We start from the raw sequence: 15,752 nt of genomic DNA, 5'->3' as shown, positions 1-15,752 counted from the left end.
ACACACATTACTCATAGGCAGATTTGTCTGCTGTAAGTGGGGAGAAGGAGAAGCTGCCCTCTCCCTACAGTGAGAGAGCAAACACATGCAACTCAGCTGGGGACAGGCAAGCAGTACAGGTGGACAGTCTCCCCCATTTTCTCCCCACACTGGTACCTGAACATGGTGCGTGGTTGGGTCATACACGCCTCTGCGCATTGATAGTAGCTTGGCATGTTCATCCACCACATCCTCTCGCTCCTCAGCAAATGCCAGGATGATGCTAAAACGCGGCAGGTAGAGCAGGGCTGGAATTCGATAGCTCCAGGTACTGTTCTGGAACAATGTTTCTTGCTCCAAGACAGGAAACGAAGCCATTGTGCTAGGGGGACAAAGACAAAACACATTGTATTTTGACCCACCCTTAGCCCAGCAAAATCCCACAGAGCAGACTCCGTTGCTTTTTGCCCCCCCCTACTCGGTGAGGCCTGTTCTACATTGAAACAATTCCTGTTACTTTCAGCTTTGCCTTTTTCTTGTGCTTTTCCAAAGAGAATCGTTGCATACTAGCTGGCAACACAGACCAAACTTACAGGAGCAGCCTGGTTGATCTTGCTGGAGTGATGTAAGGTAAGCACACTGAATACAATTAATGAAAAAGCTGTCTGTGGTTTGTTTTTTCTCTTTAATTAAATTCACAGGCTGGGGCTTTTGTGGGTTTGAGTTGTAATTCAGAAGACTGTTGATAATAAAACATAGTATTTTCCCTCAAACACCATTACTGTCTTTGTTGATGGCGTTTCCAAAACCCAGCACAGAACTTCTGCTTTGCCAAATATGAGCTTAAAACCTCACTTAAATGACACACTGTGGCAAACCCTGACCCCAGCTGGACCCCTATATGAGGGTGAAAAAAGAAAGAGAACACCCCTTCCCTTGAAAGATTAAAAAACAGTTTGAATGGTGTTTCATTGCATTAGGTGGGATCTGTGGCCAGGCAAAAACCTTGTCATCTGTACAGTGACTTAAAAGCAGCATTAGAGAGGAAGGCAAACATGACAGGGCATTTAGGGAAACTGCCTCTATGTAACAGCTCTGTGCTATGCTCCCCCCCCCCCCCCGCCCCCCCAGTCTCTCTTCCTCTCCTCAGACCCACTTAGCCCTCAGCCCTTTTGCACCAAGCCTCTCCTGTGAATTCATTCACCCTGGTAAAAACCCAGTGGCTTGGAGGAATTGTGTCTGAGAAGAGGGGAAAAAAAGGGAAAAAAAAATCTCTGATATGGTGTACCAGAAACTGACGTTCTGAATATCCTCTGCCCAAGGGGGGGAACACAACAAAAAATATGTTAAAAATCAAGTCTTAGATCTCTGACGCATTGAGTGGGTAGGATGGCAGGGAGAAGATGACAATACACTATGAGTAAGAAATTCAAATGCCTCCTACCTCAGCTGAGGCAAGACTTGCTGCACTCTTCATTAAGGATTCTCCTATTTACCTAAATCTTGGAAAGCGCTATAGTGGCTATTGGCCATGTATCAGATCCTTGGTTTTGAAGGCTGTCTTGATAACTCAGGACCAGATGGAAGCAACCTGAAGATTGCTTATGCAGCTGCAGAGTGCATGTACCTACCTGGAGAATAGTTTTTACTCTTGCATCTTGCAAAATAGAAGATTCTATTAGCCAGCCCAACTAACAGACTTGATTAGCAATATCCATCTCCTCCCCGCTGCCCCTTCACCCCGTGCTGATTACCTAGTTAGGACAGCACAGATATTTTGAGTTCATCCTTCTCAAACACGACCATCACACCATGCTCTGTCCAGATCCATAGCTAGGCAGCAAGTATTCAAATATTCCTTGCTTTCACCTTCCAGATGCTAAAAATATCAGTGAGATTTTTTAACTCGTGGCACTGATCAAAAGGGTCTGAACTGCACCGTTTTAGCTAAAGCCAGCTGTACAGACCCCAGCAAATCACAGCCCCATTGCCACTCAGATGCAAAGCCACTGGAGACAGATGTCTGTCTGCAAAGGTTAGCTGCTCCCTCCTCACAGTCACTGATGATACGGCAGTCTGAGAAAAGGCAGCAGCACTGCTACTATACAGAAATGTTACCAGAATTTGATCACATCCATGCAACAACATGAAGAAAATAGGAAGACCTTCCTAGAACAAATAACTGTGCTGTTCACTACTTACCAGCATGGGTCTGGCTATTTATACAGACCACAGCCGTGGTTGTGTTCTCAAGGCTCCTGAAACAGAAACTCACTAGAGCGCCTCCAGACTATTTAAAGGGAGATTATTTAAGGGAGATTAGTCAGCCTGTCTAGTGCAGCACAGGTTCCCTAGCATTTCTGCTCATGATGCCATTCTGATATTGCAATCCTGCTTCAGGGCAGGGCAAGAGGGAAGGAAAAGAAAAAGAAAACAAGGTGGGTGGGGGGACATCTGGGCTGCCCTACAAAGCCCCTGATACAAAGCCAAGAGACCAGTAGCTGTGCTGCAGCCTACTGCACCTGGGTCCCTCCTGTATGAGCCTGTCATCTGAAGACATCTCTGCCCATGCTCTTATCCCCGCCATGAGATGCTCAGTGTGGGTGTCACAACACTCTTCTCTTCCTCTCATTGCATTGGGGATTGAGGGAAGGTGGGATGTTAAAAGGCTGGGAATAGCTGCCATAGAAACAAGACTGAGGTTCCTGGACACAGCACCCGCAACTATAAACAAGGAAAATACTAGAACCAAGTGACTCTTCCATCTATTCAGAGACTAAACAGGGATGTGTGTGAGTGTGTGTGTACACATATACACACATTTGTATATACACTCCCTACACAGTGTGGGTATTATGTCTGTATGCATATATATACACATACACACTATGTATCCATCTGCAGAGAAACACTTCCCTCCTTTTTTAAACATATTTAAAGTCAGTATTCAGCTTCTTCTACCTTCTCCCTTGCGGAGCAGAAATTGAGTCACAACAGTTTGAGTTTCACACAGAGTCAAAAATCTTTAAATAAGCTTAAAGTTCTTAATATATATATATTTATAGAAAATAGTGCTGCTTTAGTTACTTCTCCAGCCAACTGAAAGGAATCAGTTTTTCTCTTATCTCTACTAATTTTCAAAGGCAAAACCACTAGGTACACCCTCCTGAATAAAAGAGAAGTAAAAATAGCAGATCATTGACAGGACAGCAAATTGTCAACGGGACAGCCATATGAAGGGCGTTCAAATGCTCATACTCTAGCACTGCAGGAATTCAGATCATATACAACAGTCCCTCCGAGGTTAAATTGCCAAGGGAGGGATGCGTATGTCCTTGATGCCTCTTTGTTCCTAAGCCCTACTGAAATAGCAATGGCTGGCCTGCAAGGAAGAAGATGGTGGTAGTGTTGCAGCCAGCATAACCTAAGGACATTGGTAAAACAAAGTTTGTAGACCATGGCAATATCTTTTGAAAGAACAAGAGCCATAACTGGAAAAAAAGCCAAACTTCTGGGAACACAAAGGTCTGAAACACAAGCAGGAGACTGGAGAGCTGTCCACAGACAACAATTGTTCAGACCTCTATCAATTCAGTCACTTTGGAGAGAAAAGTTAGCTGTACTTTTGTGAAGTAAAGAGTGATAAAGGGCAAGTGAGTTGATGTGGTAGTGTTTTCCTAGGAGACAAAGAGGTAGCCAGAAACCTATTTCCAGATGACAGAGATGCTAGTGAGGTGAAGGGAAATGCATCATGTAGCCACTAAGCCAGTATTCCCTTCTGTGTGTTGGAATTTACTGGAGTTTTGAATGTTTCCCAGGCTTATCCTTGCAGTGTCCTGTTCAGGGTGACTGATGTTTACCTGCAATTCCTCTTCAAGGCAGCAAGGAAGCTACTGCACTGAGATCCAGTACCTCACCTCCTAGCAGAACTGGGCAGGCAGAGAGAAAGACAGGCATGAATGGAAACACATAAAAGGAGTGAGTGAAATTGGAGGAAACCATTACTCATAGTTTGCAAGTTATATAGCTGTAATGGTTTCCAAAGCAGAGACTGTTTCCAGCACACCAGAAGAGTCAAAAGAAGTAACAGTTATCAATAATTGACTATGATGGATCTGATGTCTGGAAGGAGCCCAAACTGCAGTAAGGGATAGGTTCTGGTAGACACCAGGAGAGGGTACTTTTCCTTTCACTTCTGTCCTTCAAGGCAACTCACATGGACTTGTCTATAGAGCAGGATGAGACCTTGCGTGTTTATTTGCTGTAACCATCTCCAAGAAAAGTGACTAAAAAGGATAACATTTCCACTGGCCTCAGATTCTGTAAAAACCTGTCCTTAACATGTTCAGATCCAAGCTGAAATGACGGTATGTCTTTAAAAACAAACCAGCTGAAATGAGGTAATGTGCTGAACTTTATCCTTTAGTCCCCATCAAGACTGGTCTGTGCAGGAGGCAGCTTGTTCTTGGAATTCAGATAGATCCAAAAAAACCAAATGAACCTGTTCAGGGAGGTTTTGGGAAGGAGAAAAAAAAAAAAAAAAAAAGAAAAAAAAAGCCCGAAACCAAACCAACCAACCAAAAAACCAACCTTGTAAGAGTCAACTAAGTGTTATGCCGAAATACATTTGTTGTTTTGCATTTCCATTGGGATATTGCACAGAGTGAGGCCAGTAGTAGCCACATTCCAGTTGTATAGGACTGTGAAATAGTAGACCCAGTTTGCTCCTAGAATACTTGCTACACAGCATATTCCTGTGTTGAAGCCTTTCCTCCTAGCTCAACAGTGCGACTGTGCCTGTTTCTGCCGAAGTCCTGCATCACAGCACCCCACCTCCTGCCTTGTTATGCCCCTAGACCAGATCCTAGACCAAATGTAGGCTATGGGATTTCTTAACAAGCCGGACAGCACACATTTATTTAGCCCAATAAATGACCCCCAATGTAAAGTCAGAAAGGAGAGTTGTGAGCCAGACTTGTCAAACAACAAACAAACATTCAAATTCACAGCTGAAAGGGCACAAAACTGAGATACTTTAATCCAGCAGCCGATTGGATTAAACTTTTTAACCACACTAGAAACAGAAAGTTTTTCTTGTGGTAAAAACGTCATACCAAATTACAAGTGGGTTTTCAGCCTCCCCAACACATGCTTTCCTAAACAATCAAGTTCTGATTTTAAAACGTTGTGGCTCAGCCTGGCAGTAGCTCCTGTGCCATAAAGTGCAGGTTCTCTTAGCACTAGAGAGGAATTACACGAAGCAGCAACATTTTTCTTAGCATATATTTGGTGGAAGAATACACAAACTTCACTCCTACTTGAACCTACAAAACTTTGTATTTACAGTTTTAGTTCCTAGAAGTGTCTACTGTTATGAAAAAGTTGGTTTAAAAAAAAAAAAAAGAAAAAAAAGAAAACAAATACCTCTTTCACTCTTGTCTCCTGGAAGTCACGTCAAAGGGGAAAAAAAACAATGACCAAAACAAAACAAACCAAAAAGCACTTCTATTGGATTAGATAAAAGGGAGGCTCACTCTTTCCAACTAGTCTCCAACCTGCAAAATTATTTATATTGGCAGCAATGTCAGCTGTCTTGGATCCCCAAGAAAAGCTAGCAGCCGGCGTGTATGCACAAGCTTACATTTAAATAGCAAGCCTGTTTTGCATATAAGGGGAGGTTCCACATGAGCTGGACAAGCTCTAAGGAAAGACTTTTAAAGTATCATAGTAATTAAACAGCATATTTCTACCTACATGGATTGGCAACACTGTGGAACAGCTATTGTTTCTAATGGTTATACAATTCAGCGTGCTGTCTTATTTCTTGGTCCTCTTGTCCCCTTGTGCTAAGGAGAGGCAAGTTAAAGTCCCTCTGGTTCCCAGCACATGGACTCCCAGTGCTTCCTCTCAGAGTGCTCCTGAGCTCTGGGAAAGTTTGCCAAAAGAACTCAGAAAATAGTTATAACCAGCAGGCGATAGTGCTGTGATAATCTGACATATTCCTCCACTGGCTCTACGTACCTCCAATCCATCAGCACACTGTTTCTGAATGAAGAAATGGGTTAATACAGGAGTCCCCAGGCAGTGGCATAGCAATGACATGCTGGTGCACCCAGATGCAACTCCCAGCAGCCTCTGTGGAGGCGTTCCCAGAGCCAAACTAGCCCAGCAGCTGCAGTCAATGAGCTAATGGGGAGAGTCAGGCAGAGGAACATAGGGGATAATACTCATAGGAGCCTAGGGTCACAGCTGAGGAAGAAGAGGACAGCATCCCCCCTTCTCCCAGCTGTGCCCTGGCTGGCTTAGAGGCAGCACCTGCAGCTGCTGGGGGTACCCAAGCAGATGATTTCACGACTACCTTGTGCTACTGATCTAATGTGCTGCTGCTGCAGAGATGACCTTTCCTATCCCATTCCTTGCTGTGTCTCTTGCTTTCCCCTGTTCCCTACTGTGTTTCCACTGCTGCCATTACTGCTTCTTGTCTTTGAAGTGATCTGAAAAAATGAAGACAGCAATCCTGCAAACAAATCTTGCTAGTAATGAAAAAGGAGGAAGAAAAGTCTCCTCATTTGATGGTAGTTGTGGTTGATCTATGCCAGGCAAATAGGCAGCTGGAAAGGTGTGGATTTATAACCAACCAACTGAATTAATGTAATGCTTCTGTATTACTCATTCCTCTCTCTTGAGCAACCCTGTATCCCTTCTTGTGCCAGCACTGATGCTCATCTTACTTTGGCAAGCTATCAGAGTATGTCAGTCTGACAGAAAACTAATCTGGGGGGGGAGGGGGGTGGGGCGGTGGAAAAGCGAACAATTTTCTGCTAGGTCATTGTCCTAGACTGCATCAGCAAGAGTCAAACAAGGAGCAGGATCTGCAATAGGAGAGGAAGTAGGAGCATGAAGCTGTTAACAGGTAGAGCAGACTCACTTTACAAACCACACCCCGTGTTTACAAACCTTGCCTAGCTGGGCCAGTAAAGTATGACCTTAACTGAGACACACAAAAGAAGCCTGAAGGCATTTGCATCTCGATGCTTTACCTGAAATGAAACAACAGTCAATGCGTACCTGAAATGAAACAACAGTCAATACGAGGAAAAGTCCCTCCAGAAACAATGGTATTGACACCCACCAGATAATAACGTTTAACAATGACTCCTGGAGAAAATCAAGAGTGAAGTAAAACAGAAGCAGTTAAGGAAGAGAGACACTGAAGAGGCTGCTAAGTCAGAGGCTGCTAAGTCACAGTCTGCCAGAAAGCCAGACATGAATGATTGCTTTGTGGATTTCTTCACCTTTTTTCTGTGCCCTGGCTAACAGCAGAGTTACTCAGGTGGTGTTCTGAGTCACACACTTTGCTTCTGCAGCCAGACAACCCATCAACACTTGTTTGTTTAATAAAAATTACCTTGCCCAGCTGTAGCTTAAAACTGGTTGTCCATCTCTTCTTGAAGTGGGAAGTCCCAGAAGTGGTTTGCTGTGGTGGCAATGGCCCCCTGCTCTGTGTTGGCAGTATGCACATGGCAGAGTCACTGTGCCTCTGGCCGCCTCCCATCTCCCCTTATCATTTCTTCCTCCCCAGGCAAGGCCCCCATCTTCCTCTGCAGCCAGCTGGGGTGCCCTGCCCTTGGCCCCTTCCCCAGGGCAGCTATCAGACAAGGCCGTGCAGACATTAACAGCCTAGAATGGCTAAAACTGCTCCCGAGATGAAGAAAGCACTGCCTGCTCCTGTTGTGAGGCCAGTCTGGGTGAACCCCAGTGCCTGTGCAGGACAGCCACACAGTCAACACGTCGGCACCCTGTGGTGCTTCCCCTGCATGGCCACTGCTGAGCACTGCCAGGTCTCCGGCACTGCTCTCCAGACACCAGCCCATACCACAGTCCTCGTATCTGCAAAAAAACCTCCTTCCTGATACAAGGAAAAAGTGCTTTTTCTAAACAGCATGTTGTGTGCTGCAACTATTTTACAAAACCGTTCCTTGCTAACTATCAAAAATGAATGTCTCAGTGCAGACATGGTAGGTTCCATCCTTCCTCTTTCCTTTTGGTATAAATCAAAATCAGTGTCACCAGTGAAGTTTAAAACGAGTATAGGTCTGAGGAGAATCAAGCTCTTCTATTGTTCCACGCTTACTTCATTGCCCTTATATCTGATTGTTGTAACGAAAACGTTTTTAAAAAGGTTAAAAAATGCAAATGGGGTGTGTGGGTGCATTAATAAGAGGATATAAAAATAATGCAGAAGATAATATAACGACAGAATACGGAACAATGGAGCATTCGTATTTGGAGGACCATGTTCAATTTCAGGTGCCTCCTCTTAGGAAAAATATAGCAATAGCTGCAAATGAAGGCTAAGAAAAAGATTTGAGAAGCTAATGCTCACGAGCATATGTGAAAAGAAATCAGCAGGAAAACAAGGCAGGTTACATTTAATGAGCGATACCTAGTTCATTAAAAATCATCAATGTCTATTTCCCTTGCAAAATGTTCAAACACGAATCAATTGATTCCTTACACTATCAGAAAGGCAATCCTAGCTCAGGTAATTCAGGATTTTTGCAATGCTATACAGTGTAGCAGCTGTCACCAGGCAGCTGTAGTTAAAATCAAGAGGTCTTCTATGGAGTCAGACCAAGCAAGACAGCAATTACAATTTTGTAAATTTTCAATTAAAACATTATGGGCTGCCCTTCAGACATTAGGGAATATGGTATAATTTGTGCAGAACATAAATCCTACAGACCTGGGGTCTTACTGAAAGTCTGCTCTGTCGTGGGGGGGAAGCCAAAGCAGCAATAATAATAATAAATAATAATAATAATAATGATAATAATAATAATAATAATAATAAATGTAACATGTAAATCCTAATGGCAGAGCTTTTTAGGAAGCAGGGTTCCCTGGACAAGGAAACATCCACCATTTTCTTTTAATTCCAATTCTAATTAAGGAAATGAGCCTTTGCACACGTTTGAAACCATCACCTCATTATCCTTTATCAGCTGTAAAGGCAAAACCAGGTATGAGGAGCAGGTACTCTTTGAGTTTGCACCATTTCACACTCCATTGACTCCAGTTACTTTTGATTTCCACCAGGAGGAGTAAGCAAAGAATCATGCTGTCGGTGTGTCCCAGTAAATAATAGACTTCAACAACTTATTTTTTCTCCTTGTGGAAGGAACTGGGCAAATTCCAAAAAATACTCCCTTGACCCAAAGGGCAGCAACATCACCTCATAGCAGACCTGTAAGCCTTCTGACACTGCATGGTGAGTTGTGGGTTTGTCACAGGGAAGCTTCCTTACTCTCAGAGAGACAATGTCCAATAAACAGCCTGCCTATGATATACATTACACCATTTTCCCACTTACTTCACCCATTTGGAACAGAAGAAAATAAATATGCTTTATTTTTGTAACAAAAGGAATGGCACAATCTATGGGAAGCAAAGGAAGAGAGATGGTGAGACTCACATACAAAAAGGGGATTGTAGAAGCAGGATTTATTTAGCTCTCAAAACAGCAACACTGGGAAGGAGTCACTGGAGCAATTTAATTACTGGAAAATGCAATAAAACTGGAATCCCTTGCTTCACATACTCTGCTGGGACACTCAGATAAGCAAGTCTGAAGCACAAGGCTAGCCAGATTCACCCTGGAGTGACTCTTGCAACAGAGAGGAGCCCAAATTCCAGTGCATCTTTTATTCCCATGTCCTGCTAGCTCACAGACCAGGATTACACAGGTCTGATGGTGACCTTGATTAATCATTACAGGATTCATTGCTGACAGCCCTCCATGCCCAGGCCAGGCCCTCAGCTGATCTAAAGGGACACTGACAGTGGTGATCATGAAGCTATGGTGGCTGACCTCAGATTAACAAAAGCTTCACTCAATGAACAGTTGGCCTTCCAAGGAGTAAGCTGGGCATATGGCCACATTTTAAAAGGAATAGGGTAATGTTGCAACCAATTAAAATACTTTGAGATGAACAAGACACTTGGCAAGTTCAGTGAATTTCAAAAGGGAAAACAAAAAATCAAAGGAAAAACGAACATCAAATTCAGCAGGTGATACGATGCTTTTTGTAAGAGTCATTCAAATGGCAAGCTTGAAAATACCAAGTGAGTTATCCAAGGATCGGGGAAAACTTCTCTCCTAAGTATAGCACTGCACAGGAATTATTGGTTTATTTGACTTCCTTTGATGCTTTGGGCCCTAAACTGCCCACAGAAGAGGAACACTCAAATAATAACAAGAAAGCCCAGTGGAGAGAACAGCAAATATAAGTACAACCTGAATAAGAAATCAAAGTATTTCAAGGGAGAAAATTGTAAAAGGCATTTGTATGAACAGATCCAAAAAGCCTTAAAATAAAACCAGGCTGGCTCTGCTATATCCACCTCAGTGCTCAGGTATGTGAACAGACATGAAATTAAAAAATGGCAACCTAAAAATAGTCATAAACATTTAGGTCTTTTCATCTCAAATGACTGTGAATAATGTAAAGCAAGAGCAGTTTCTCAGCCAGTGGGCCTTAAAAGTGTAAGTAAATACAATTTACTGTTTCCTCTTTTTTGGGTTTAGAGATTTGGACCAAACTTTTACCCAATTGTTAAAGATTTATATGGGAGGTTTAACAATGCCCTGTCATTAAGCCTTTGGCACAAGCAGTGCAAAGGACGTTCAGGGCATATTTGTACCAACTTATCTGGGTAAAGGGAAGGCTGTTCCTTTAAATTATGTTTGCTGTGACTCTGGAAACTGAGCAAACAAAAGTCTGAGGGAAACTTCACTCTTAAGCAGAACTGACAGAAGGTACAAGCACTGAAGGACAGGGATCTTCTGTAGGACATAACTGCCTGTGGATTCACAACTGAACTGCAAATCTCTACCAACTTGGAGGAGTTTAGTCCAGACTTGTTGGACATGCCTCATCCCAATGGCAAATGAGAGACTGGTTTGGCCCCTGACTGTCAGGTGAGTAAAAACTTATTCTGGGGGGGAAATGCTGGAAGAGGAACGGTCTGAGGAAGAAACCTCAGGCCACAAAGGCACAGATCTAGTGCCCGAGAAAGAACCGACAGCTCTACAACCAAAGTCACATGAAGGAGTCCTGTGCAACCCAGAGCACAGCCATGACACTGTTCAAATCCTGTCTGACAGAGAGGTGAGACACCACTGGCATAGCTTGACAGGCATAAAAACTGCTGCAGGGAGGAAGTCTAGTCAGAAAGGAGACCCAGCCTGCACACAGAACAGGCATTAATGTGACCAACTAAACAGCAAACATCCCCTAAACCAACCAACCGAACTGTGCGTCTTTTTCCAGGGGCAGGACAAGTTGTGATTTTTCCTGGCAAATGTTTATGTGTGATCTTCCCTTGAAAAAATATATAAATTAAATAAAGACAGGAAATATGAAAACCAGCCTGTTCTCTTCCTAATGCCAGGCTGATCCTTCCCCTTAGCTGATCTTTCCTTTCACTCTCAGGAGACAGGTAGCTGTGTATCCAGTGTGGCTGTGAACTCTGTCCAGCAATTATGTATATTTTTAAATGCATAAAGTAAACAGGGACTCAGATTTCCTAAGAACAAGCTAGCTCTTGAGATATTAAACTATCAACAGATTCAACCCTTACAGTGGGGCTGCCACCTCCAGATCTAGTTTAAAGTAGGAAATTGCACTAAAATAACAACAATAAAAAAATTAAAATCTTTCGCTGAACCTGCAAGAAGGACTAATTGGCTGGCATTCATTTTAAGAGATGGACAGAAATTTTGTTCAGGTCTGATTTTCTCCAGACTTGAATTGGGACTGATAAATCCAATCCGCTTTAAGACCAACCGTAAATACAGGAGTATGTGTGAAATGCCACAGTAATTGCCAGAAAAGAAGAGCCCAGAGACAAAGAACCCATTGTCCCACACTGCTATAATTTGGAGAGGTCACTTGCAAGACAATGTAAAATGCTTTAACTATATAACTACCATCATCTGACCCTGAGTATGTGGCCAGTGACTGGGGTTTTCACCCCTTTTGGAAACAGCTGGTTCTATAATTTCCATAGGCAATTTTAATTTTTCACACAATAGTGCCTGGAGGCAAACTATTTCATGTTTCCAAGCAGCACCCCATGGAAGCAGTCCCATTAGGTCTAAAATAAGAAAAACTGACAAGACTTAGTAAAACCTAGAACACTCTAGAAACTTCATCTCCTCCCCACCTTCTCTTCCCTAGCCAAAATCATCTTTGAAACAGATGCCTATGAAATAACAGGTCTAGCAGGTTACTCAATCCACAAAAATTGGACTTTGCTGTTCCAAAAGGGAACAATTCCTGGAACAAGGATCCCTTCTTAGGAGAAATTGCAGCCAGCTCAAATAAAACTTAGGAAGAGCAACAGGGACACTGAGGAGCTAGAAGTCTAGACAAAGTACCTGCTTGTCACTTGGGGACAGAAATGTAGGAAATATCCAAAATAACCAAAAAGGACAGAATACCCAAACTGGTTCATTTTCTCTTTACATTATTGTCCAGAGCTCTTTTGAACCCATCGGGCTATGTCATGTCATGCAAGAGCACTTACACTGAGTTCCTACTCCAAGTAACTCATAAGAAAAAAAGACTATGGAAGAAGTATAGGAATATTCATAACCTATAGTATACCACTCACAGTGTGGAGAGGGGAAACTAAGACTCAGGAAAATCCCTGACGTACTCAAGATTGCCCAGGGAACTGCAGCAGAGCTGAGAAATTACATCTGCTCTGACAGGACCCATCTCACTGCCGCAGCTGTGAGATTCACTACCCTTATCCCAGCCTTCCTCTTTGTGTGCTTAAAAACTGGGGGTGGAGAGGAGGGTAACAATTGCAGCTAGAAGGAAAGGTCTGAAAGGAAAAAGTTTGGCAGTCTTTCACAACACTTGGGTAAAGTGAGCTACAGAGTTATGGTTGAGGAGATCATGTCACTTGTTTGACAAAAGAATGAAGGCTTACTGTGGATGCACATGCAGCCAGAGAGCACCACACGTGCTCCTGTTTTTCTACAGTGTAATGCTGTCTAGTGCTGTAGCTGGAAAACTAGAGGCAAGGGCTGCGGGGTGGGAGGTGGGAGCTTCTGAATGTGGTTGCCTAAGCCCTGAGCTAGTACCCCAGTGCTAGGACAGAGGAGACTGCTCTGCACTGGGAGCTGCCGTCCTGCAAGCTTCCCTTCTGCCAGGGTCCTCCCCTGGGGCTAAAAAGAGCCCTCCTGGAGGGGAAGTTTTGTATGACTGATGCTGTTTGCTGCACGGTTTCCAGAGTTGCCTATCAAGTATTTTTCCCGAGTTACTAAAGACACGTGCAGAGTAACAGGCTATAAGAATAGTATCAGCTTATGTCAGGTTTGAAATTAGCTGAAATTAGCTTGATGCAGTTGACAAGGATAGCCTGGCACAGCAGTACTGCAAACCTGCCTGACATTTCCAACCAGTAGAAACCAGTCTAATGGGACTCTGATGTCTTACTGACTTCTGGCTCCCTTGCAGCTACAAATTTGCAAGCAGATTCACCAAAGAGGCACTCTTTGGACCCTCCACCCAATAACCACTGAGGGAAGAAAAACTGAGAGCTCTACTATCCCTTGATCAACAAAATCAGCTGCCTTCTTTCCCTGCTTCTGTATGGAAGCTTTCAAATAAAACCCCCTTTGAGTTCTTAACTTCTTTGCAGTTCAAATAACCACCCATGCTCATTTCTTCCATAACAAGTGTCTCATAAGCAACCAGCAAATCTAGAAATAGAAATGCGTATAATAGTTTTCCCCAAGAGAAGTGCAGGTGTTGTCTGCCCTAGGGACACTAGGCCTGTCTGCTTACTGAGTCTGTCTAGAAAAGCTTCAACCAAGACATCTGTTAACCTCCTCTTCTAAGCATCCTGGCATTACTAAACTTCTCCGCTTTCAGCAAGGCACTATGCCCAGGACATTATTTCTCATACTGTGTTCTTCACTAAACCATTTCATCGCAGACTAGACTTTCTATACCTGAGTCCTTTAATTTTTTAAGTGTAAGCTTTTATGTTGCATGTTCTTTCCATGGCTAGAAGGCTTCAGACAGTCCAAACAGAAGAGAACAAACAAAACAGAACAAGGACTCACAACACCTATGTGCAACCCTGTAAAACAGGAGACATCTCCAGGCAGACTGCTGAGGGTCACGTTGTGTACTTGCATAGTACATTGGTATCTTACGCTTTGAGGCTATGTCCTGAGATTTGCACCTAGCCCTGAGCTGATAGTCATGTACTCCCTCCTAGCCTAGGAGCTGCAGTGATTTGTTTTTTAATTATTCACTTACCTTCCAAGGATAAGCCTGAAAAACCTCAAGCGTTTTAGACCACAGCTACTTAGCAACAATTTCACCAGTATCTTCTAAGCAGAAATAAGGAATGGGATGGCATCAGGAGCAACATTTCATAAGCAGCAGAAAAAAGGAAAGGGGGCTTCCTCTAGAGGCAGGAGTTCTTAGGAGTATAGACAGAGATTTCAGTGATGTCAGAGGAACAGGATGAATTTTATACATTTTACCTCCCAGGACTCTGTCAAAATCTTCAGGGCAAGGATATACTTTCACCATTGCATGTACACTAATTTAAGGAAAGGAATAAAAATAAGGTCAGGTTTTTGTTTAATTAGATTTAAGAGCTTATAATGACAACCAGAAGAGCTTGTAGATTTCCACTTCTGCTCTTCTTTATGCTTTAAAAATTAGGTTGACTCCCCCTACACAGCTGGAGATCACGTGTGTGTTTATATATGCATATATATGTGTACTTATACATATATGTAGAACAGCTCCAGAAGGGGAATTCTTTAACAGCTATAGCCCATAGCTATGTCTACTGCATGAGACCCAAGAGATGAAGCGTGGAACGCAATGGGATAGGGCTGGACCACTCTGAGATGCATGGATTGAGCAGAGGTTACAATTATTAGTGGCATACAAGAAAGCACGTGTTTTTCATGACTATTTTTGAATCAAAGAGAATCACCAAACAGTCAAAACCATAAATCATAAATATATGCAATTATTTAGTGTTATTTTTTAAGTAGATATTGATATATATTAGTTAACACAAAGTAGCTGCTATAAATACTCCATGTTTCATGCAGAGGGAATTGTGTGAAGGCATGTATCCTTTTCTGTTAAGTAACCATTTATAGGACACGCTCATTTTGTGTCTATGTTTACACAGGTATGCTTACTTCTACACATAGAAGGTCCTACAATGCCAAACTTAATTCTGGAACTATTTTTAGACCTAGCAAAGCCGTTTGAGTAATTTTTAGCCATTTTAAAATGCACTGGTTTCTCTCTCCAAGCCCCGTTCACTTGGTCTCATGGTGTCTAAAGCACATGGCTTTGGACGCTGTATCAAACAGATCCAACATATTTATTTTTAGTCTCTGAAATGTTTCTAAACCAAGTTCTCTGTAACATACGTGCAAGACATAAAGGTTTTATTGTCACAAGCATGTAATGAACTGCATAATTGTCTCTTGGTTTTGTTTGCTATAAATAAGGTGCCATCACTAAATCACGGCAATAAAACCATTCTGTTACCTTTCTCACCTGGAAGAATTTCTCAAAGTCAGAGTGGTTGTACTTTGATTCTGTTAGGATTGGTGACAGAATTCAATCTTAGTACAAAATGTTTGTTTTCTGGAACCATGTGGGGTCAAGCAATTTGATCTCCTTTCAAGCCAGCATCCCCAAATGTACAGTCTA

General features: G+C 42.8%; 2 protein-coding genes across 7 annotated transcripts in view; one reads left to right on the top strand and one right to left on the bottom strand.

The window, feature by feature from the left end:
• NEU2 (neuraminidase 2) overlaps positions 1 to 15,752 on the bottom strand; it is a 32,715-nt gene that overhangs the window by 2,652 nt on the left and 14,311 nt on the right. The window contains exons 1-3 of one of the 6 annotated variants that reach the window (XM_027808936.2): positions 7,388 to 7,532; positions 6,937 to 7,019; positions 157 to 361 (exon numbers count right to left, since the gene is read on the bottom strand). In XM_027808936.2, the coding sequence (XP_027664737.1) occupies positions 157 to 357 (201 nt within the window). In that variant the 5' untranslated portion in view covers positions 358 to 361; positions 6,937 to 7,019; positions 7,388 to 7,532. The other 5 variants (XM_014281943.3, XM_055723221.1, XM_055723220.1 and 2 more) reach the window with 5 other exon arrangements.
• Positions 10,773 to 15,752, top strand: part of NGEF (neuronal guanine nucleotide exchange factor) — a 51,800-nt gene continuing 46,820 nt past the window's right edge. The window contains exon 1 of the mRNA XM_055723218.1: positions 10,773 to 10,960. The gene's annotated coding sequence lies outside the window, so the exon portion shown is untranslated. The remainder of the gene's footprint in view (positions 10,961 to 15,752) is intronic.

This window comes from Falco cherrug, chromosome 11 (genome assembly GCF_023634085.1).
Source record: "Falco cherrug isolate bFalChe1 chromosome 11, bFalChe1.pri, whole genome shotgun sequence".
In the NCBI taxonomy this organism is placed as follows: domain Eukaryota; kingdom Metazoa; phylum Chordata; class Aves; order Falconiformes; family Falconidae; genus Falco; species Falco cherrug.
Note: the sequence above shows the minus strand (reverse complement) of the source record. Positions and strands in the feature narration are given on the sequence as shown.